This window comes from Rhineura floridana, chromosome 1 (assembly GCF_030035675.1).
Source record: "Rhineura floridana isolate rRhiFlo1 chromosome 1, rRhiFlo1.hap2, whole genome shotgun sequence".
Taxonomy (NCBI): Eukaryota; Metazoa; Chordata; class Lepidosauria; order Squamata; family Rhineuridae; genus Rhineura; species Rhineura floridana.
In genome coordinates this window covers 25,088,817-25,113,400 of record NC_084480.1, presented here as the reverse complement: position 1 = coordinate 25,113,400, position 24,584 = coordinate 25,088,817, and the positions used below count along the sequence as shown (strand labels likewise).

At 42.6% G+C, this 24,584-nt stretch overlaps 1 protein-coding gene and 1 pseudogene across 8 annotated transcripts in view; one reads left to right on the top strand and one right to left on the bottom strand.

Moving 5' to 3' along the window:
• RAI14 (retinoic acid induced 14) overlaps window positions 1-24,584 on the bottom strand; it is a 135,489-nt gene that overhangs the window by 48,531 nt on the left and 62,374 nt on the right. For 5 of the 8 annotated variants that reach the window (XM_061616007.1, XM_061616015.1, XM_061616043.1 and 2 more), the window contains exons 2-3: window positions 20,182-20,294; window positions 8,337-8,467 (exon numbers count right to left, since the gene is read on the bottom strand). In XM_061616007.1, coding sequence (XP_061471991.1) covers window positions 8,337-8,467; window positions 20,182-20,223 — 173 coding nt within the window. In that variant the 5' untranslated portion in view covers window positions 20,224-20,294. The remainder of the gene's footprint in view (window positions 1-8,336; window positions 8,468-20,181; window positions 20,295-24,584) is intronic. The other 3 variants (XM_061616024.1, XM_061616034.1, XM_061616070.1) reach the window with 1 other exon arrangement.
• On the top strand, window positions 18,114-18,230 carry LOC133375849 (5S ribosomal RNA; annotated as a pseudogene).

Here is a 24,584-nt window from a genome sequence, read left to right as displayed (position 1 = left end):
TTAAGAGGAATAAAAATCATTCAATCAGCTCAAAATAGGGTAGTTTAAAAGGTGTTGGGGGAAAAGTTTTTTTACCTGGTTCTGGGAAGAATATATAGTAACCTTGCCAGGAATATCTCTGTTGGGAGAACATTCCAGAGTGGGGGAGAGGGGGCTCTCACAGAGAAGGCCCTCTCTTTTGTACAGGTATAGCATACATCTCCTGTAAGTGGAACAGGAAGAAAGCCTCCTCTGTTACCCATGCAGGAAAGAGTTCAGCCACAGAAATGGTACCATTTGTGTGGAATCCAGCCATATGAAAGCAGCAGCCCTACCACACAAGTAACAAATGCAAGAGGTCCAGTTTGGTATAGTTGCTATAGTGTCAGATTAGGATCTGGAAGACCAGGGTTCAAATCTTCTCTCAGCCATGAAGCCACTGGGTGACCTTGGGTCAGTTGCTATCTCTTAACCAAGCCTACCTCACAGGGTTGTTGTGAGGTCAATATGGAGAGGAAGAGAAGCATGCACATGACCTTGAGCTCCTTGAAAGGAAGGTGGGATATAAATGCAATAATAATATTAATGAAAAAGTGAGCTGGGCTAGAGACACTACCAGCTTGCATATGTTAATAGTTTTTGTCTCAGATGATCCATGCAGGCTCAGAACTGACTACTCTGAGCCATCTGTGGCATTTTCACTGCCTATACAGAGACTATCCTTAATGTGAAAAGGAAAACAAGCCATATTCACAAGCTCCTATTTCTCTCCCCATTTCACCCAGTGTATGAGAATTGACAAGGCAAAGAGATCAAGGTTAGCATCAGTGTGATGCAAAGTGTAAAGTTATTTTTTATCATTAGGAAAAAGGCACAATCTTGCACTTTTCAATCTCAATAAAATGTTGATCCGTCTCAATGCACACATTAGTTGCATAACAGACTCTCTGCTGTCTTTTGGTTTGTCACCTCCAGACTAATTATGTAAAGACGCACATCAGGAAGAGAGTCAGTTATGGAATCCATTCATCCATTGCTAAGTCATAAAACGAGACTGCATACAGCCCTAAGGCTGCAAAAACCAGCAAAGGGATCTCTACTAAGACCACTATGTGGCAGTTAAACGTTGTTCTTAGATCTCCACAGCATAACACCAGTGCACCCTAGTTCCATACGTAGTTCATGAGCCAGAGACTGATGTCTGGTGTCATGTTGGAGACTCAGAGGGATTGGGGGTCGGGAGGGGTGCTGTGCTGTTCTTGTACCTTTTCCTTGGCTCTCATGCATGCACTCGCTGGGGCTTTTCTCTCCACAGGCTGCCGAGCGCCTGTGAAACCTGCCTGACGAACATTATCGGCTGAAACAGAGAGAAACTTCATAGTGCAAAAGCACAATAGGGCCTCTTGGATTTAAAACAGTTTGTTGATCCCTGGGTTTGGATAAATGTCTAGGGTGTGGTGAGGGAGGTTTCTGTCACTTGCAAGCTGCTCAGGGCACATTGTGAGGACTGTTTGGCTCTGGCAGAGCTGCGCTGGAATTTTCTTCTTGCCTTGCTAAACTGAGGCCTTGTAAGGCTAGCGAGCTTTTCTGGGAGAAGCAGCCTTGCCTCTTGGCTAAAGGCTGAATGACCTGTCGGGCTCCAAGAAATGGAAACTGGAAACAATCCCTCCAATCACCCAGCTTCTAATGCTTCCGCACTCCCCCAGCTGTGGAGAGCTACTGGTATTAGCAACAAGGGAGAGGGCCTTCTCAGTGGTGGCCCCCAAATTATGGAATGATTTTTTTGATGAGGTGTGCCTGGCACCAACATTGTTATCTTTTCGGCACCAGGACAAGACTTTCCTCTTCTTCCAGACATTTTAGCATGTGCTTTTAAATTGTTTTTCAAAAATGTGTTTTTAAAATTTGTATATTTGTTTTTAATTGTTGTAAACTGCCCAGAGAGCTTCAGCTATGGGGCGATATATAAACATAATCAGTAATAATAAATCTATTAGTAGAACTCTTCACAACCACATTCTAAAAAGATCATTTCCCCCAAGGGAGAAAAAAAATACAGCTGCCAGTGTGTAAGGCCAGACCTATACATGCTGCAGAATAAAGTGGTAAAATGGAATGCAGATGGAGCTACACACTTTACCCCTTGATGCTCTAGTTTTCTACTTTTAAGGAAAAATGTGTTCTTCTAAGCTTAGAGAACCATTCAAAGATGGCACCCTTCCTCTGCTGTCTTAGGGCGCAATCCAACTCATATTTACACTTAGCTGAGGGGACTTGGATATGGCGGAACCCCGGCTGAGCCGGCAGGGCCCTCCACCACGGCAGAGCTGGGGCCCTGCCAGCTCAGCCGAAGGTTCGTCGGGGAAGCCAAGCCCAGCAGAAGAGGTGCCAGTGGAAGGCCCCAAAAAGGGGCGCTCTGGGGGCATGTCGGGGGGGGGGGCTTATGCAACATCCAACTCCTGTTGGGAGCGCTCCTGCGGGTTCTGATACAGGCAAAAGTTATGCTGAGAAGAAGGTCAGTCTTAGAAAATAATTCTAATGGAAGTCAATGGGCAGCGCTTACTCAACAGTAGGGGTATTTGTGAGAGCCAGATTTTCCTTTTTCGTTTGAGTGTGCAGCTCCCAGCAGAGCTGATGTTCCACAGCCCAGCGAACATGAACATGAAACGTACGCCATGGTGCTTCCTGCAGGCTCCTCCTCCACCTGCACCCCTTCCGCTGGCTTCCCATGAATTGGATTGCTCAGCCCAGTGGCACAGTCCACTGTACCATCTCATTCTGCCTGTCAGCCTGGCCTAAGAGCCAGTCTACACAGAAAAGGGTGATAGAATTCTGGACCGTATCACTTCAGACTGTTGGAGGGGGGAGGAGGAGAATCATGCGCTTTCATTTCTATTATAACCTCTCTGCATAAGAAGCTCCAGGGGTATGGTAAACGTTTCTCTCCGATATGCTACTTTATTACATGCATGGAGTGTCTAATCTGACGAGACCCGTAAAAAAAAAGATCCTCTTCTCCTACAATCTGAAGTGGTACGGTCCAGAATTCTACCACTTCAATCTACCATCTGCATAATGTGTACAACTGCTGTCAGGCTCTGTTTAGACAAGAGAAGGACTACCCAGAATGGCTTAATTGGTATCACCTGCATAGCAGTTCCCAACATCATCTTAGTCAAGAGTGTGGAAGCTCAGGCTGGGGCAGAGGGGGATGCGGCCCTCCAAACCTTTGTACCTGGCCCTCGAAAGTCTCCTCATGCCTCACTACCTCACGAGCCCTGCTTCACACTCACCTTGAGTGTTTTTGCCTGGCTAAAATGTGTCCACAGACTCTGATCATGACTTTTGGTTGCCGGATGGAGGCGACAGGGCTGTATGTAGAAACTAGTCTATTATGCAAAGGTGAAATTTACATTCATCGGTCCACCCATTTATGCCTCTGGCCTTTGCACCACTGGCATGGGGCTCCTGGAAAGTTGGCCAGAGGGAATGAGGCCCTTGGGATGAAAAAGTTTCACTATCCTTGATCGACATCTTGCCCACATCATTAAGAGGAACTACATAGCCACAGACCATGCTAACACCACACTGGTACTGGGAGCAGCCATGGAGGTGGCCAGGGCCAGCCCTACCATTGTGCAAAGTGAGGCGTCTGTACTGGGCTGTTGATTTTGGGTGTCATGAAAGGTCAGAAAACTGATTTAATTTGTCGTTATTGTATTTTTACTGCCAGGGAGAACAAGAGGTGCTTGCCTAATAAGAACTACCTAACCCCAGCAGACTCCCTGATTCTCTTCCTAGTTTCTGGTAATAACAGTGACACAATAACAACAGTGAACAGATACAAATCTCAAGGCTAGAAAACAATCAGCAGTGAATGACCCAAGAAGACTGCTGATCATTTTCTAGCCTTCAGATTTGTATGAAACTAGGAAGAGAATCAGGGCCAAACTAGGTGATAATTGTGTGTAAACAATTAATGTGCAAGTTTTAAGTAAATAGCTGCTGGGGGGGGGAGAAAGTTGAGCAGCAGCAGAACCATATGGACTCTTTTTCCTCAGTATGGTCCTGATAAATATCATCCCCCCCACACCCAAAACATGCTATTTTGCCCTGTTATTAGGAAAGCTCCTATTGGTGCCAATGAAAGCTTCCCTCCTGAAGCTAATCAGTTCCAGGGGGCGGGGGCATGATGTTTATCAGGGCCACGGTGAGGGGTGTGTGGGAAGGATCAAACCCCTTTCCCTACATGCAGTTCCAGTCCTGCTCAAAATCCCATGGCAGCTATGATTCAGAAAGCACACACATTAAATGGTTTACATTCAATTAAAATCACGTCTAGTTTGGCCCTTACATGATCAGGTTAAGTAATAACTATCCATGCTTTTCCCCCATCTCACAGTGGGCAGCAAACCACAAACAAGATGAGATCTGAGCAAGTAACCCCAGAATTATTACAAAGACTTCTCATCTGGTAGTGATGTTTCCCTGCAAAAATGGATCAAGCAACATATCCCAAGTTGCAGCTGAGAAAGTCTGAAAAAACAATATATTTCACGATTTACACAGGCTAAGTAATCCCTGGTCTAATGCACAGTAGAGATATACGTGCATGAATGCAGCCAAAATACACAGGACACTTACATTTTATGTGCTTTAATGGTCTTGGAAACAGACTGGCTTGTATCCAATGTTAGCCCTACTCAGAGTAGACCCATTAAAATTAATGGGAACAAGTAACATACGCCCATTAATTTCAATGAGTCTACTCCAAAGAAAATTTAGTTGGACACAATCCACTGAAATCATTTCTTCAAAAGGCAATAAAAAGGCATGCAGATCCTTGTAATGCTATATTTAAGATGCAGAGGAAGTCTTCTTGGAGCCATTCTAACGCTTCACAAGAGGTTTCCGTTCAGGTCACTTGCAGACGACGACATCATTCCACTACTTCATCCAAACAGAAAATGCAGCTGAACAGAACCAAGAGACCAAGTAAGAAGCCAAGAGAAAGGCTCCATAAACAAAGCCGGAAGGGCTCCAAGCTTGTCAGCTTCAAAGGTAGCCAGAAACTGCCCAGCAGCAGCCACTCTCCCTAGAAACGGCTGCTTCCCTGCTCCTAATCTACCCACCATTTAAAAGCCTTCTGTGTTCTCATGGGACATGAAACTGTAAGCTATTTTTCAACTGCCCAGAAAATCGATTCTATCTGCGGCTATAAAAGATTAATGCCAAAAATCTTGCATTCCTATTTAAGGAGGGAGGGAAGCAAAACATGACAGAAACTCTGCATGAGGCATCAGAACTCAAACTGGAACGGGAAAGATATACAAACACTTATGAGGTTTGTGGTCCGGATCATGCCTGAGAGACGTATGGCCCTCCCAGTGCTGTCAAACTGCATTAGCCCTGACCATCCGCCACGCTGGCTGAGGCTGACGGGAGTCCGAACATACACATGGAGGGCCACAGGTTCTCCATGCCAGGTCTACATTCACACATTAAAATTGTTTTAAAAGGTGAAAAATGGACTGCCTTCAAGTTGATTCCGACTTATGGGTGACCCTATGAATAGGGTTTTCATGGTAAGCGGTATTCAGAGGGGGTTTACCATTGCCTTCCTCTGAGGCTGAGAGGCAGTGACTAGCCCAAGGTCACTCAGTGAGCTTCGTGGCTATGTGGGGATTCGAACCCTGGTCTCCCACGTCGTAGTCCAACACTCTAACCACTACACCACACTGGCTCTCATGTTTAAAGGTAAGTGTCCTTTATTGTAGCATTATCCCAAGCACAGAGACGACAGGTCACACTATACATGGCAATCGTTAACTGTATCTAAAGGTGGGTCTGCTTCAATTCACAAAAGGATGGCAACATGGGTACAATTTCTACACAAACAGAGGGTTTGCCAAGATGTACTGAACTCTCTCCTGTCCACAATTTCCTCTTCCTAGCTATTTTTCTCCTAGGTGGGGACACTTCACAGTACTGCAGCACGGGGGGGGGGGATCATCTTGGGAGGGCATACTGTGAGGGAAAAGTGGCAGGAGGCGTCTTGTGGGCCTTATTTTACAAGTTGTTTGAGCAGGCCTGCATTTACATTTTAAAAACAACAATGTTATGCATAGTCTGACCCATAGAAGAACAGGAGCTGTACTGTACTGATCACAGTTGGCAATTTTGAAGCCTGAAGCAGAAGGCTCCCTTTCTTATACTCTTGCACAAATTTCTTTCTCTTTTTTTGAACCAGTGCATTACATCTACATTAGCATTAAGATTCACACTAAGTAGAATTGCCTTCCTAAGCAGGGCTTGAAATGGGGTTGCTAACCCTGGTTCTTAAAAAAACCTGGTTTATTGTTAACCATGGTCAGCTCCAATGAAGGCCTAAACTTACACCATGGTTAAAGCAAAACACAGAAGGTAAAACTGATGCGGAAGGAGAGAGAGGGGAGGGAGCATGAACACGTCTAATTTTCTAACCAAAATCAGGAGATGAAGATCCTTGCCTCTTTCACTGAGCCACAGAGGAGTCTCTGAGGAAAGACAACCACCTCCTAACCCAACATTCTGCATCCCTATTTCTATGACACCTCTTCACACAACACATACTATCATATTATGCATGCTTGACATACACAGCTGCTAATTCTGGACAAGTTTATTTATTATTTGATTTATATCCTGCCCTTCCTCCCAGCAGAAGCCCAGGGCGGCAGTTAAGTTGTCATATAGCCCTGTTGTTAGTTTCCACTAACTGACAAAGAATCCAGTGCTTTACAATGCACGGCTGTTATGTGAATTCTCAGATTTGCACCAGTGCAAGAACTGATTCACGCTTTTCAGAGTGACATTTATTACACAAGAAGAGCCCTGCTGGATCAGGCCAATGGCCCATCTAGCCCAGCATCCTGTTCTCACTGTGGTCAACCTGATGCCTCTTCTGGGAAGACCGCAAGTAAGACCTGAACATAGGGCTTGCAACGTGGTTCTTTGGCATGAGGAGCACCCAGCATTTTAAAAGCATCGCTGTGCTTGAGAGAAGCCCCTTTTGCAGTGGATCTGCAAAAAGCAGAGAGAGAAAAACCTGTAAAATACAGAGTGTCGCTTTTCCTCTCCCCTCTTCTCAGAGTTGTCCTACCTTGACCGTGGGACAGCTTTCCCAAGGGAAAACTGATGGGCAAAAGGGGAGAAGGGAAGGAAAGCGGGCTGTTTGCAAAGGCAAAGGGTAGGGTAACTAAGAGAAGAGGTGGAGGAGGGAAGAGGAAAAACTACACTCACACACTCTTCCCCGTTCTGCTGCAAAGCTCAACTAGCCCCTTCAGACTCGACAAGGGAGTGAACCAGAGAACTGAAGAAGCAGATGCAACACCAGCAGCATAGAGGAGGCAGGGAGCTTTCACAAAGGTGCACCTGTTTGAACTGAGCTGGATTTAACTCCGCTCATCAGCTAGGGAGCAGGGGTTAGATCCTGCTGCCTTGGCTGCTTGATCTTGTTCGCTGCTGGGAATGGAATCGCAGAGCCAAGGCAGGATTAAACCCTGTTCTCCCACCCATCAGCTGACATAACTAGGGATGACAGCTGGTGGGCGCGGTTTGGGGAAATGGCCTTGGGGGCCAAATGGGGCCCCTTTGAAGGGCCACGATTGGCTCAGGGGCCAGAGGTTCCTCATCCCTGATTTACACCAATGTTCCCTGTGAAGAACACAGAAAGCAGGGATGAGGAACCTGTGGCCCTCCAGATTATACTGTACTACAACTCCCATCAGCCCCAGCCAGAATGGACCACAGTCAGGGATGATGGGAGCTGTACCTCAACAACATTTGGAGGGCCACATATCGCCTTTTACATCAAAGATGGGGGAAGGAGAGACAAACACTTTCAAGCAGCCACATTCATCATTCTGCATGGCTGATTCCAGGGGTTTCTGCAGAAAACGCACTTTTCCTTGATTAAAAGTGTTGGTGCCTGACACAAGACAGGAGTGAGACATATCCCTCCAATTAAAAAAAACACAGTGTTTAGAAATGAAACAGGCACAGCAATGCTGGGATCTGAATCACTTAACGGTGTGAAGTGCTAATTCGCAATATTACAAGTTCACTGTAAATGTGACCTTTTTTTGGTGAGAATGTGTGGTGTAGTGCTTCGAGTGTTGGACTGAGACCTGAGAGACCAGAGTTCAAATCCCTGCTCAGCCATGTGACCTGTCTCTCAACCTAACCTACCTCACAGGGTTGTTGTAAGGATAGTATCGGGAGGGGGGGAACCATGTTTGCACACCACCTTGGGCTTCTTGGAGGAAAGGTGGGATACAATAATGAAAATGGTTGCCATTTTAGATAAAATTACATACGCAGTCTTGCCCTCGCTGTCGTGTTTGGTGGCGCTGGCTCCCTTTTTACCCAGCAGCGATGCCACTTTCTCTGCATCTCCATTCTCCACAGCGTGCAGTAGGCGGTCATCATTCTTATTCCACTCATTGGCCTGGAGAAGGTGGAAGAGAAAAAGAAACCAGATGACCAGAAAGAAACACTAGCCAGTTTTTCTCAAATGGGGCTTTCCCTTACTGTTTGCAAAGAGAATCTCCACCCCTTCTCAAAGATGGGAAGAATATGTAATGGATTGTTCCAGCTACATCCTACACACACAGTTCCTTGCAGGGAGCAGAGCCACTATGTGAGAGAAAGCAATTATCCCACCTTGGGTTGTGGGGTTTTTTTGGGTAATGCTAGTTTATCACCAATGTCCTCCAATTGGGAGCGGGTTGCGCAACTACTCTGACGGATCATGCATTCATTCTTCCTCTGGATAGTAAAGCGCCTTCTCTCTCTTGCAATGCTCCCCCCACCCTTGTCAGATTTTTATTTCCTTCTCCATAGGAACAGAGGAGGCTGCCTTATACCGAGTCAGATCACTGGGTCCATCTAGCCCAGCATAGTCTACGCTGACTGGCAGCAGCTCGCCAGGCAGGGGACATGCCCAGTCCTACCTGGAGGTGCCGGGGATTGAACCTGGGACCTTCTGCATGCAAAGCTGATGCTCTACCACTGAGCTACGGCCCTTCCCCATACCCTTGCTGGGTATACCTATTTTACTATTCTTATTCTATTTATATGCAACCTTCCATCATGGAACTCTGCAAGGCATAGACAGGGTCCCCAGATGTTTGTCAGTTCAAGCACTGACCAAACCTAGACCTGCTTAGCTTCAGCAAGGCTGCTGCACAATGTTCCCTCACACCATACCCTGGGTCGTAAGGAGTTAAAGAGTTGCAGACCGTTTTATACATCTGAAAATGGTCTCTGGCCCATAAAACCTTATGCCATAATATATTTGTTAGCCTTCAAAGGTGCCACAGGATTATAACAGACTAACGCCACTGTCCTCTGCAGAATGTGTACTGGTGCAATCTCTCAGGTACAAGTCGTCAACCAAATCCTGTCTGCAGAGTCCTTAAGAAATGGACTGCAAACTATTGTTAGGAAACAGATTTCACATGTACTCATGTAATCTGACCAACAACAAGCTGGTCCACATGGAAAAATAAAGGGTGGGGACGCACTCCTCCAAAAAACAAACAGAAAGCTCAATTGAAACTCAAACTTCAGACAAGAGATGTGTGCTCTGGTACCTTCGCTGCAGTGTGTTTTGCTGCAAATACCAGGTAAAGCAAATCTTTCACATGCATAAAATTCACAAATATTTACAGTAATATTCCCACCATTGCCAAGTGAGACAATGCTGTTTGACAGCTTGGGCTAACACAAGTCCAAAAGGGAGTTAATGAACTGTGCACACCGCTGCAGCTGAAAGCCAGGCTTACATCACGGCTTAATAACCCAAGCCAAGAATTTAAAATGAAAAATAAACTTGGAACCAGCTACCATAATCCAGCTGCTAAAATTTAACTTGGATTTTTGCTCCAATTGCTAGTCTCATGCAAGTGGAGATCTCTGCTGGCATTCACACTAGCCCTAGTTGGGCATTAATTCACATATACACGTGCACACAATTGCCATCATGCAAGGAGACAGTACAGTTAAGTCCCTGTCGCCTTCCACACACTGAGAAAGTGAACTTCTGCAGAGTCCTATGAGGGACTCCTGGCAATGCTTCTAAACCACTGGGGGGAGAGCCCCCCCAGGTAGCAAAGCCTGCCATCTGCAAAAATTTGCTTTCCCAACACATGAAGTTAGTGACGACAACATGACATATGTGGAGATGGGCTTGTAATCAGATGGAAGGAGAAAACAGCATATATATTTTGAGCTTTTCAACAACAAAACACTCTTTTTACATCCCTCTCACATTAGAGCTTTGTTCTGCAAGAGAACACCAGTTCACAAAAACAGCAGATGAATTCAGCTTAGAAAGCAAAGATGCATCCTAAGCAACCTTCAGTTTTTACATGGAAGTGGTTAAAAGAAAGAAAAATGGCAATTCACTGTGAAGACATAAATGGGGGTCATGTAGTTGCTGCTGCTACTTAAAAACATCTGCATTGGATTAAGTGGATTCTAGTCCACGAAAGCTTGTATCATAATAAATGTGTTAGTCTTTAAGGCACCACAAGACTCTTCCATTGTTTTTACTTAGAAGCAGTTTTAAGTCAAAAGGTGATTTTAGGCATGTTTATTCCAACTGTATCCCACCCTTTCTCCAAGGAGCTCAGGATGGATTAGGAGGCATTTTTCCATTTTATTATAAATCCTACCCACACCCCCGTGAAAAGAATTAGGTTGAGAGACTGAGCAGAACAAGAAAATCAAGTGAGCTTCAAAACGTCAGAGATCCAAACCTACGTCTCCCTTCTCAGAGTCCAACACACCATCCTCTACTGGATCTCAACAATAAAGAAGTCACAGTTAAACGTCTACATGGAACTTGAGCCAAGAAGGGTTCAACAAGTGTGGAATCACAGGCCAAGTATGGGTTTTGGCAGTCCTAATTTGGTATTTTGCTAGCTGTTGCCTGCAGCTCCAAAATGTGTTGGATCCTTCTCATGACCTATTCCTAGCATAGGATTTTGTTTTTTACTGCACAGGAAGTCACTAAGTACTAAAAAAAAAAGGATGTGTGTCTGCATCCTTCATATCACTACCCCATTTATTTAATCAGGCTTGCCCCTTAATCACTATGTCTTTCTCCCACTAATAAATCCATCCCTTGAATTTAGACCCTTAATTCCAGTCCCCCCCAAAATCCCGATCCTAAAAGCAAAAGGAATTCCAACAAATGCAGTTGAGGGCTCACCAGGGGCAACAGGAACCTCTTCCTGGGAGTCTGCATTTTTGGACTAGCACACTGAGAGACCCCCATGGTTCAGTGCTAGAGCACATGCTTTGCATGCAGAACGTCTCAGGTTCAACCCCAGGAGTCACCAGTTTTAAAAAAAGGATGAGGTAGCAGGTGATAGGAAAGGTGTTAGCCTGAGACCCCAGAGAACCACTGCCAGCCAGAGTACATAATAACCGGTTTTGATAGATAAACAGTCTGACCTGGTATAAGGCAACACCCTAAGAAACCCCCTCCTCAAATTCTTCACATCCTATGGAGTAACTTGAAAGGTGCTTCACTTCTTGCTAGCCAAGAGGCATAAGCCCCACCCTGTAAGCCCTCCAACATGTGCAGGGGATACAAGGGAAGGGAAAGGGGTCAGCTACTTACAGGGAATCACTCTCCCCACGTTGAGTGTCCTTATAGCCCAGGGCAAAAGTAAAAAAAAGATCATTGTCTTTGTGTCAACCTTCTGAAGGTGGTCAGAAGCAAAGAAAGTCTCTCCCCCCTCTGGTTTTGACCTCCCCTCAATTCCTGGCACAAAGCAAGTGGCTTCAGGGAGAACTCAAGCAAACTTACAGGTGCTTGCATTTACATGTCCTCATCCTGACAGTCTAATTCACAGGGCTAACATTACAAGTCTTTCATTTGCCTTTTTCTGCAGCAGTTGCACATTTAAGCATGTATTTATGAAGAGCCTGTCATTAACATTTTCAACATGGCTTTTCTGTTCTCCTGTATATGAAATTTGTATTTCATGGGCATTTTACTTTAGACCATAATAAAGACAAAGCAGCAGAACACCTCTGCAGACATGAGGCTAGTTCCCTAGCAGGGTGGCAAAAATGCCTGGTCAACTTATTGCTTGCTTGCAAGTGGCTAATCACCAGCAGGTAACAGCATGAAAATTGGAGAGAGAAATATCAATAATTTAAGATATGCAGACAATACCATACAATTAGCAGAAACTAGTAATGATTTGAAAAGAATGCTGATGAAAGTTAAAGAGGAAGCACAAAAGCAGGACAACAGCTGAACGTGAAAAAGACTAAAGTAATGACAACAGAAGATTTATGTAACTTTACAGTTGACAATGAGGACATTGAACTTGTCAAGGATTATCAATACCTCGGCACAGTCATTAACCAAAATGGAGATAATAGTCAAGAAATCAGAAGAAGGCTAGGACTGGGGAGGGCAGCTATGAGAGAACTGGAAAAGGTCCTCAAATGCAAAGATGTATCACTGAACAGTAAAGTCAGGATCATTCAGATCATGGTATTTCCGATTTCTATGTATGGATGTGAAAGTTGGACAGTGAAAAAAGCGGGTAAGAGAAAAATCAGCTAATTTGGAATGTGGTGTTGGAGGAGGGCTTTGCGGATACCATGGACCGCGAAAAAGACAAATAATTGGGTGTTAGAACAAATTAAACCAGAACTGTCCCCAGAAGCTAAAATGATGAAACTGAGGTTATACTTTGGACACATAATGAGAAGACCTGATTCCCTAGAAAAGACAATAATGCTGGGAAAAACAGAAGGGAGTAGAAAAAAAGGAAGGCCAAACAAGAGAACTTACAAGATCTGAACAGGGTGGTTCATGACAGATGCTCTTGGAGGTCACTGATTCATAGGGTTGCCATAAGTTGTAATCAACTTGAAGGCACATAACAACAACAAAGCATTTTAACATTTAAAATATATTAGAATTACAACAAAGACTTTTTGTTAACTATAAAAGGTTAGAAACTGCCCACATAAGGACCTTCTTAGCTCCTTGGAAGAGCCGATTGCAGCTGAACATATTGTCAATTAACAGATTATCATTTGATGGTCAAACAAATCCTAGTGCTCTCAGAGGTGCAGCCCCCACAATGAAGACAAGTATGAGAGCCAGCATGGCGTAGCGGGTAGTGTTGGATTAGGACCTGGGAGCCCTGGGTTCAAATCTCTACTCAGCCATGAAGCTCGCTGGGTGACCTTGGATGAGTCACTGTCTCTCAACCCAACCTACCTCACAGGGTTGCTGTGAAGCTAAAATGAAGAGCTCCTTGGAGGAGAGGTAAGATATAAATGTAACAGATAGAATTTTACAATTAAGTTAATGTGCAGGCTACAACAACTGTTCTCAAGTAAGAAGCAAAAGACAGAATGCCAGAAGGCCCCATTACAGAAAAGCAGGTCTTGTCCCTTTGCACTTCAGACAAACTTTCATCTGACCTCTATTTATCAGTGGACTTCCCTCCCCTTAATATTAATGGACTTCAGACGCAGAAGGAATGCAGTGGTAATGCTATGCAACGAACAGAGAAACACAATCCAGAAATCCTTCAGCACCAATGTGTTTTTCAATTTGAACGTATATGCTTTTTTTTTTAAGTGTAAGATGTAACAACCTTAAAAGTCACATCAGTATTAAAACTGTACATTTCCAAGATTATGTTTTTGTTACACAGGAAGATGCCTTGTACTGAATCAAACTGTAAGTCCACCTAGCTGACAGGCAGTGGCTCCTTAGGGCCGCAGACAGGGATCTTTCCCAGAGATCTTACCTGGAGATGCCAGGGATTGAACTCGGACCTTTTGCATACAAAGCATGTGCTCTACCACTGAGCTATGGTTGTATGCGTAATCCTAGCCAATTGAAAAGTTGGCTTATAGTGTGTGCAGGTGAGCACAATATGCCTACTAGATTTCCAAACCAGGCAAAATTGACGGAGAGTGAGGAGCAACCAACAGTACTGGCCATATGGGATGTGTGGTGCATGAGGGCCTATCAAACCCAGAAATCTTCTTAAATTATCTAGAAGACCATCTTGTTGTATGCGGCAGTTATATAATAATTTCATAGGTTTTAACCTTTTTCTCTGCCAGAAATGTGCCACATTTGAAGTTCACCCATCACTACTAATCAGAGAGGCCCATATTAGAAATTTCCCATACTAAGGCACAGTGTCATCAGTGCACATGTCTTATGCTGCTTTCTGGAGAGCTTCCTGCTATTTCTGGCATGTACGTTAATATGACGCATAAAGCTGCACCTTTTTTTAAATACATTTCTAAGATATATACTTATTTAATTAAATTTCTTTTTCTCACAGTAATGTTTCATATTTGTTCAGAAGGTATATCACTGGATACTGGTATATAGTCAAACTAAACTGGGAGGAGGGGCCAATATGCATTTTGCACAATGGCCTGCAACAAAGCATACATCCACGACTGGGCTCCTTCGGGAGGAAGAGCGGGATAGAAATCGAATTAAATAAAGTCTGCAATCGCTCTCATATAAAATTAGTTAAAAGAAGGTTACTATAGAATCACCCAACCACTTCAAGGTATTCTTTAAAAGGTAGGGAGCGTGGCAGCTAGCAAGTTGGATTTTGAACAGGGGCTGAATCCCTGCCTAGGCCCATCACAAGAACGTACATAGAGGCCTGCTTGATGAGGTCAAAGGTCTATCTAGTCCAGGATTTTGCTCCTGCAAGTGGTCAACCAGATGCCTATGCAAAGCCAAAAGCAGGACACAAATGCAGTAGCACTCTCCCATTCACGTTGCCTAGCAACTGGCATGCAAATACTGCTTCTGATTACTGGAAGTAATATATAGCCATCGTTACCAATAGTCATTGGTAGCACTATCCTCCATGCACTTGTCTAATCCCATTTTAGAACTGTCCAAGCCAGGAGTCCACACTACATCTTGGGGCAGCAAATTCCACAGTCTAATTATGTGTTGTGTGAAGAAATCCTTCCCTTTTCCTATCCTGAATCTCCCACCCTTCAGCTTAACTGGATGGTCCTGGGTTTTAGTTTTTTTCCATTTCTCAGGGGAAAAAGCTTTTTTATCTCCTTTCTTCACACTGTGCATAGTTTAGACACTTCTATCTCCCCCTCCCTCATTCGCCTTTTTTCTAAGCTAAGAAGCTCCCTTTACACATAAGGAGGTGCTCCAGCCCCCTGATCATTTTGGTTGCCCTTTCCTGTATCTTCCCTAGCTCTACAACGTCCTTCTTGGTGTGATGACCTGAGATGTAAACAGTATTCTCCAAAGATTTGGGCAAGGAAATTATGGCATCGGCAGTTTTATTCGCAAACATCTTTGCTAAGGATCCCCACCATGGAATTCACCTTTTTCATAGCAGCTGCACACTATGTCACACACAATGTTTCACACAGGGTAGCTGTAAAACAGGGCAGCAGGGGAACCTCAGGCCTGGGGGCCCAATACAGCCCTCCAACCCTTTCTACCTGGCCCTTGGGACTCTTCACTGGCCCTGCTGTGCACCCCGAGTGTTTTTGCCTGCCTGGAATGCGTCCTTGAACTCTGGCAATTCCTCTTGCTCATCTGGATCGAAGACAGAGAGGTGTGTGTGTAAAAACTAGCCTCGTGTACAAAGGTAAGATTTATAGTCATTGCTCTGCCCACTTTTACCTCTGCCCCCACCCACCACTGGCAAGTGGCCCCAGGGAGGTTGCCCAGAAGGCAATGTGGCCCTCAAGCTGAAAAAGGTTCTCCACTCCTGCTGTATAACATGCATTTTATTTTATTAAGTATCAAATCTAACAAAGAACACAAAGAGGGAAAGACACCCCCCCCAGATAACTGTCAGCTTATACTGAGAATACGATATCCATGAGTACTTGCATCTAAAATTAAGCATCTAAATGGGTATCTGGAGGGCTTGTATCAAAAGAGGTATCCACATGATACTGATGTCTATAAGAAGTATGTTCAAATTTAGCCAGGGCAGTGAGGTCCTTAGATCATTGTGTAACAGATGGTGAGTGTTTTTTCCCCCAGGCTCAAAGTATAAGTCTCTTGGCAACTATAAGGGCTCGCAACGTCCCCTTTTGTTGTCCTGCCGTTAATCCCCATTCTGTAGGGATATAGTTTAAAAGTACATAAACATCTGCAGATATCAAGGATTTTACTAGTACAAAATTGAGACAGACAATAACTTCAGACCAAAAACAATATATCCCTGGACATGCACACACTAAATGTCTTAATGAGGCCTTTTCAGCATTACACCTCCAGCATTACAACCCTGTTAGACAGTGCCTTCCTATGTAGATGTTGTGGAGTCCAATACACCCCAAACACACTTTGTTGCTGAATCAAGCTCAATTTCAAATTTAAAGAAACATTCTGTACAGATTCTAAAGCAATTTCCCATTGTTTAGGTTTTACAGCACATTCTATTTCCTATCCCACAGCTCTCTAAATTCCTGAACATCTACTTTACAAAGGTCTAATAACCATTTATGAACAGAAGTTGTGGATTTAGTTTCTGAGAAGATCCAGTAATTTTCACCAACAATTTAGGAGATGCCAAAGCAGTTGGTCCATAAACAGACACCAAAGGGTGTTATATTTTCCATTCAGCACTCACTGGTAGGAGCTATTTAAGCTGTAATTTAGAAAATGACAAAAATTCTCCATCTGGACATGTTGGCTGATCTAATGTATAAATCCCACAATCAACCCTCTGCTTCCACAAAAAAGGCTGCCTCTCTATATTCAAATCTGGATGACCCCATAAAGTTAATTCAGCAGGAGCATAGGGGTCAAATTGCAACTGGTAAGACAACATACACCATGTCTTTCTAGTTGCTAAAATTGTAGGGAGAATAGATTATTTCCTTTTTATATATATCTTAGATCCCAAAGTTACCCATCCTAGGAGTGACAGATAAATCATCTTTAAAATTTATTTATCCCAGATTTGCACCAGAAATTTATTAATTAGGATAAATTTAAAAGGAAACTAAGCCCACGATTATCTCCACTAACATCAATTATATACAATGAAGAAACAGAAGATGAAATGTTTCTGGGCAATTTTTGTCTGTGGAAACAATATGGGGTAACTGAAATTGCTAAACTGACAAATGAAGGGACGTTTAAAACACATGTCAAAATCAGAGATGAAATGTAGCAGTCCCAACCACCATTCTTTCAAATTAGAAGTTTAGCCTTAAGGTTATTGTTAAAAAATGGTCAAATTCTGGAAAATACCTTTGAAAATTTAATGACTAAAAATGTTGTTGTTGTTATGTGCCTTCAAGTCGATTAAGACTTATGGCGACCCTATGAATCAGTGACCTTCAAGAGCATCTGTCATGAACCACCCTGTTCAGATCTTGTAAGTTCAGGTCTGTGGCTTCCTTTATGGAGTCAATCCATCTCTTGTTTGGCCTTCCTTTTTCTACTACCTTCAATGACTCAAAATAGGAAGAATTTATTAAGCAAGCTGTACAAGATTATTATAAATATGGAGATGACTAATAACACCTACCAAAGAAACTGGGGGAATGATTTGGGGATACAAATCCCAGCAAGAGCCTGGAATTGAATATAGCAGCATGTACCAAAACAAACAATTTATATAAATTTGAAAAAAACTTTTACAAATTTATTTTTGATTGTATTTGACACCTGTAAAGCTTAATTATATATGTAGCAATGCTAGTAATTTGTACTGGAGATGTAAATTTTATAATGCAGATATATATATATGTTTTTTGTCTTGTCCTAAAATAACAAAATTTTGGATAAAAATATCAGATGAGGTTGAAATAATAACAAGATATAGGCTTCCACATGACCCTTTAATTGTACTTTTCAGATTTGATAAAACCCTGTTGATAGAGAAAGGGTAATACATTTCCTAACAGAGGTTCAAATGTGGATTACGTTAAACTGGAAGCAAGCAAGAGCTCTAACTATAGAAGAATGGATTGTTAAATTATAGGATATTGTATATTTAGTTAAACTGACCAACATTGTAAGGGTTAAAGAAGGCAGGAGACAGAATAATTTGTTCATAGAGAATTGGACTCTTATGTATTATAGCAGCTACCCTGAACACGCCCGATCTCGTCTGATCTTGGAAGCTAAGCAGGCTCAGGCCTGGTTAGTACTTGGATGGGAGACCTCCTGGGAATACCGGGTACTATAGGCTTAGAGGAAGGCAATGGTAAACCACCTCTGGATACATCTTACCATGAAAACCCTATGAATGTACAGTATCCAAAAAAAGATTCATAGGGTTGCCATAAGTCGTAATCGACTTGAAGGCATATAACAATGTATTACAGCAACAAGGTTAAAAAATATATGCACCCATTTACTTTATTTGGCTTATTGTAGTGCATATAATGTATATCACTTTATGATTTCTGAAGTATTTTTGTAAAATGTGCTAATAAACATCAAAATTATCCATGCTAGGGTATCAATAGAAGAAGAAACGTCTTCCTTGGAGATGGGGCAGATTAAACAAAAATGTAAATCTTACATAGGCACATTTCATTACAATTCATTATTTTTATGTTTAATTGATTTTCTTAAGTTTATATCCTGCTTTTCTTCCATCATGGAGCTCAACGGGGTGTACATAAAGTTCCCAGGCTGTCCCTCATCCAGAGATTAACCATTCCCAGATCTGCTTCAGCAGAAGGGTGGCCTCATGTGCATTTGTATCATACCTGGGGACCTGATCAAGGAAGGTTACATTTCTTGCTCAAAGCCAACAGTATTTCAGGGACTACCAATGAGTATCTCCCAAAGACAGGCTCCATTGACCTGTAATTCCAGTTATGATTTCAACAAAGAGAAAATGGATCCTTCTCTAGAAAACACCTGATGGCAGCACAATTAAAATCAATGCTTTGAAAATAAGATTTGCTGCCTGGTTATGGAATAGCTTTGATAAAAATCAGTCCTGACCTGAGGGAAGCAAACAGTACTTGATAACACTATCAGACCAATTAGCACTTCCAAAGCATTTTAGATCTGCGGATAGCAAAACTGCACAAACATTGAATTAGCTAATGGCAGTGTTAATTACCAAAATGAAACCTTATAAGCAATATACATTGCAATATACCATTTTTGCCTCACTCAGCCTGTTCGGTACGAAAACATGACATGGACTTGCATGATTGCATGCCTTTAAAAAGTCATCAACAGACATATTAGAGTATCTGACAGATGGGAAGAAGATAGACTGCAACCCACTAGCCAATTTCTGGTGGGTCACCTAGAGCAGGGGAGGGGGAATTGGAGGTTCTAGTTTCTGGACTACAGCTCCTATCTTCTCTGGTCATTGGCCATGCTGGCTAGGGAGATGAGAGTTGGAGGACCACAGATTCCTCATCCCTAAATTATTGCAAAAAATGCAAGATAGCTGATATTATCCAGCCTGGCACTTACGTTTTCAAGGAAGAGTGCAAACTCAGGATCACTTATGACAGATTAGCCATGCTTTTGCTGCTCAAATACGAAAAACATGAACTCTTGCTTTATAAATTTAAAACATGCATCAGTGGAATATGAGGATTTTTGTTGACGAAGTAGACTATGCAAGGCTTGAGTCAGTCCACACTTACTGAAAGATTTGACTCAAGCTGAACACTTTAAATGTGCTCTGTTCTATTCTAAGAGGCAAAGATTAGAAGGAATGCATTTACAAAGAAAAACATCCTCAAAAGATGAATTATGGAAGACAGACTGTCCCAAAACAAACATTTTGGCCAAAAAGCAGCATGTACTTCAAGTTCTACTCAAGCTGTTTGGGTTTGTTGTTGTTGTTGTTAGTTAAACAATTCTAAAAGTTTAAACTGCATGTTTAAAAAGGTACTACAGACGTTAACTTGTGCTGCACGGCAAAGGTCAAGACCTTCTATAAATAATTAACTGTTGTCAACACAATGGAGTGTGAGGAGACTGGGGAAAATAATCTGTTCCAGTCCTAGAAATAAACACACACACACACACACACCATTGCTCATATCTCAGTCTTTGGTGGTTGCTCTGGAAAGCCTATTTTCCCATCTTAAGCCTCAGTTTAAAAAATGAAATATAATTACAGGGGTAATAATTGTATACTAAACAAGCAAATGTCCAGTTACCTCAGGGCAACATAGCAAAGACAAGATTCTTGATGGAATCATGAGAAATCTCAGCTTTTATAAATGAAGATGGCTCTCTATAGGCTTCATCATCATAGAGGGGACTGCCAACTCTGTTGACGGAAAAAAGAAACCATGGTTGTTTTCCCAGGCTGTTTTCACACATGGGGCTGACTGACTTTTTAAATTATTTTAGTTGTATCAACACAGGGTGTGTGTAGGAAATGCTGCTGCTATCTGCACTGATGCTGGAATAGCGGTACAATTTTTGTCAGGCAAAAAAAATCCTGTGCAACTAAAGGTCGGGAACACATTGCATTTTGGGGTGCCTGTCATGTGAGCAGCTGCAGCTAGCAAAAAACTCCCGTAACCTTCCGGGTTCCCAGCCTTGCTAACGAATTATTTCTGGTATCATTTAACGTGGAAATTTGCGCTAAACTTGCATTACATTTCACTAGAATTCTGCAGCTAGCTTGTGTGTCATGTGAAAGATCAAATATAATGTGCAAATTACCAGGTAAGAAATTGTCCAAATAATGGAATAAAGTGCAGTATGAAAGCAGCCCTAGAAAGGACTGTGAATATCTGCATGTGGCAATTTAATGCTCCTATTATTGAAGCAGCTCTTCCAACTGACCTGTATAGCTAGGGATGTGCATGTACTCCCCGCATGATGGCTATAACTGAGCACATAAGTTAGTATTTATTGCAGGATTCAGAACTGCATGCTTTCATTAAAAAAAATCAAGTTTCTAGCCGTGAAGGCACCATTACCCAATGCAACACCTACAAGTCTCTCACTTTCCTGCATCCTCAAAATCATCATCAAATCATAGGTGTCCAAAGATATCTTCTGTGATCTCACAGTGGTTTTGTTGGCATCTCATGTAAAAACAATTAAGATTCATGACCTGCGCCTTGGATCCATGTTTTTGTGCCATGGTGGTGCTGGATCTCTGCTTCTTATTGTGCACTCTATAGATACCAAAGTAGACTTTAGTTTGATGGGGTTGTTCTATGTAAAATTCATGCAAATACATGATCTGATCTTAGACCTGACTTTTAACCTTCTTGCTATTTTGTGACTGGCCATTCCTCTCACCCCCGCCCATGAGAACTATGTTGTGGTAGTACCTACAATAAAATCCCAAATGTGCCCATGGGCTGAAAAAGATTGCAGACCCCTGTCTTATGCCCACAAAGATAGCCTTGATAGTGTTTGGCAACAATGCTTGCTTATTGCAAGTACAGGATGTACAGAGATCAGGACATATTTCCAGTTATGAGGAAGCAGAATTCAGTTCTTGTGTTTCCCCCCCCTTCCAACAGCAGCTGAAGCAAAATAAGTTGCACAATAATATGCATCTCAGTTTAATTTATACAGGATTCAGAATGTGAGTTACACTAACATGGATTCTGCACAAACCTGACTTACAGGGATGTCTATAGGTGTTCCATTTAGAACCCACATAACCTGTTTCAAGACAGCTGCATGGGCTGCCAGTTCATTCCAGGGCCAAATTCAAGGTGCTCATATCTAAGTTTAAAGCCCTAACTGATTTAGGACAAATATCTCAAAGACCATCTCCATGTCTACTGGCCTACTCAGGGGTGTTAAGGTTGACAGAGGCGGGGCCTCTTGGTAGTTCCACCACCCTCAGAGGTTCAGGAGGTAGGTGTCCAGAAGACGGCCTTCTCTGTGGCAATCCCTAAGCTGTGGGATTCCTTCCCACAGAGGTGTGCAATTTTCACCCTATGCTGCACCTCTGGCTTTGGACACCTGAGCTACATATTTCAGGAGCCACCATATTCTCTTGATTGTAATCTTCACCTCATGGTGAAGGGCAGGTAAAATAAACAAACACTCTCTTTTCCATAAGTAGCCCATAGCAATAGCGAGGCATTGTCCATATTGATGACAGACACTAGAATGCACACACAAACACAAATTGTGCCCTCAGGCATTTAAAAAAAGGCCTAGAAAGGAAATTATGAAATAGACAGTCAAATCACATCTAAATTTATTGTTTATTATTGTTGTTGTTGTTGTTATATCCCACCCTTCCTCCCAGAAGAAGCCCAGGGAAATGAACAAAGGACAACACGTTAAAAACAACTCAGAACATCTCAAAAATAAAACATCTTAAAAACATCTTTTTAAAAATATTTTAAAACATCTTAAAAAGCAGTTCCTAAACAGACTGGGATAAGGTCTCAAAATCACAAATCTTGTCTGTGAACCATTGACTGCACTGGTATAATAACTGTGGCTTTAAAATTCAGACCATACAAGAAGGCCAGAACCCTTCTCTCTTTAAAGGTAACAGATTTCCCCACTGATTTGCAATTAAAATGGCAAGAAATCCTCTACCTAGTTTTAAAAAGAAATATCCTGACAACCCTAACCCTTTCCTTCCCCCTTCAATGTGCACAGAATTAAGAACCACAGGGGAAAGAGCAATGCTAACATAAAGTAGGCCCGTGTTCTCAGGCCAAGAGCGGAAACTAAAGACTAAATCATTGGCAGCATGCAGCTAGTGTGTCAGGCTGCCTCTCATTGTTCAGCAAACCTGCAAGTCAGCAATAAAATGACGGGTGATTTATTGCCTGTACTTCTCAAGAGAGGACAAGAACAATTACCACCACCACATCCGACCCATCTATCTCAGTCAGTCAGAAGGTAATTAAGAAAAAGAAAAAATGTATGTTTGCATAAAAGGAAATACTTTATCTACACACACACACAAGATTTTGTAGAGACTAAGCAACAGTCACCCATTCCCAGAATTCTCTTTTCTAGGGAAGTCTCCCCACCCCACTTCTCACACGCAGCACGCAGTGTTTTGATCTCGCTCTGGAGCAGGGGAGGGGAACCTAGATGTTGTTTGAAACCCCCTCCCATCATCCCTAGACAGCATGGCCAATAGTCAGGGAGGATGGCAGTTTAACATTTGGGCAGGGCCAAAGGATCCCCACCCCTGTTCTAAAAGCTTGGAATATGAGCACACCGAATATGCCACAACTGCTTAATTCAGTAAATGCTGCTTAAAACTGGCCAAATTACAATTTGTGAGGCGACATGGGAAATGCTGTAAAATTGGAAGTGTGCCACAGGCGTTCAAAAAGGTTCTCTAGTAGTTGTTTTAAGAACTTTTAAAAATCCATCACTTATGATACTGCTGTAATACTGCTAAACCTTCAGTGTCTCACATGGTGATCAAGTATTTGCTGTGCACATGGCAAAATCCCATCTGTCTTGCTCCTCGGTGACAAAATGTTTTGGTTCTCACATAGGCCTATCTGTGAAAGGGACCCAACTCACTTTCAAAAGAAGCCTTAAACACAACTAGTGCTGGGCAATTGCTGCACTAATTGCCTTGATCCTTTGGCTCAATGAAGGCTGGGGTTTCAGTGATCCTTCTCCACTGGGCAAGACGTTTATAACCATAAATATTTGCTCTTTGGCATGCGTGCCTCATTCTCCATGCCTTTCTAAACTTCGAAAAGGGATCAGCTGGCTTAAGTGGTTTGCAGAGCGCACAACTAGGCTTAGTAGAAGAACCCAAAGACATTCAAATTAGATCATGAATCTGACTGGATAATATCTTGTTTGATACTCTTCAATTGCAAACAGACAGCCTCCGTATCTTAACTTCAATAAATTAGAGGTATGGAGAGTGGAGGTACGAAAACCTCCAGAGGAGTTTCAATTCAACATTTTGCACTTTTTTAAAAAAAAAGTCCCCTCATAAGACCGGAACTTGTTACTAGTTAGGAGCATACTGCTCTACATGGGAGAATGTTTACATCAAAATGTGATCTAAATCCTAGAAGTTATCCTTCACATTGAGATGATTCAGGTATAAAGTTAGACAAGTTTGTCAATATAACTGAATCAGCACATCCAACAACCCATGCCTTGTGACTGGCTACAAATCCAGAGTGTAAAACCATAGTTTGAAGCTCATTTTTAAAACTACAATTCAGGCAAACTGTGGTTTGATGTCACAGCCACACTGACACTATGAGTTAGGATGTTGCTCTGCCCTTGTAAACCGCTGTTTAGGATAGGATTTGAGGATCTGCAGAGGAAGTGGGTATGGGGAAAACTGCATAAACCATGGCTTGAGGGTATATCTGGTATAAAGAACATGGCTTTGATTCTAAACTATAGTTAGCACAAACTATTGTTTGACATTACATCTGAACCAACCAACCCATTCTGTGGAATATCATTTGGTAATCTACTCCTAGCCTACAATGTTAAATGTATATGAAGCAGGGGTGTCGTCATTCAGGATTTCAGAGGGGCATAGACCCCTTACTTTTTTGGAAGCAGGGTCCCAGCAGGCTCCTTATGTACAAGCCAATCAACATGAAAGGGGAGCATGTTAGCCACTGAG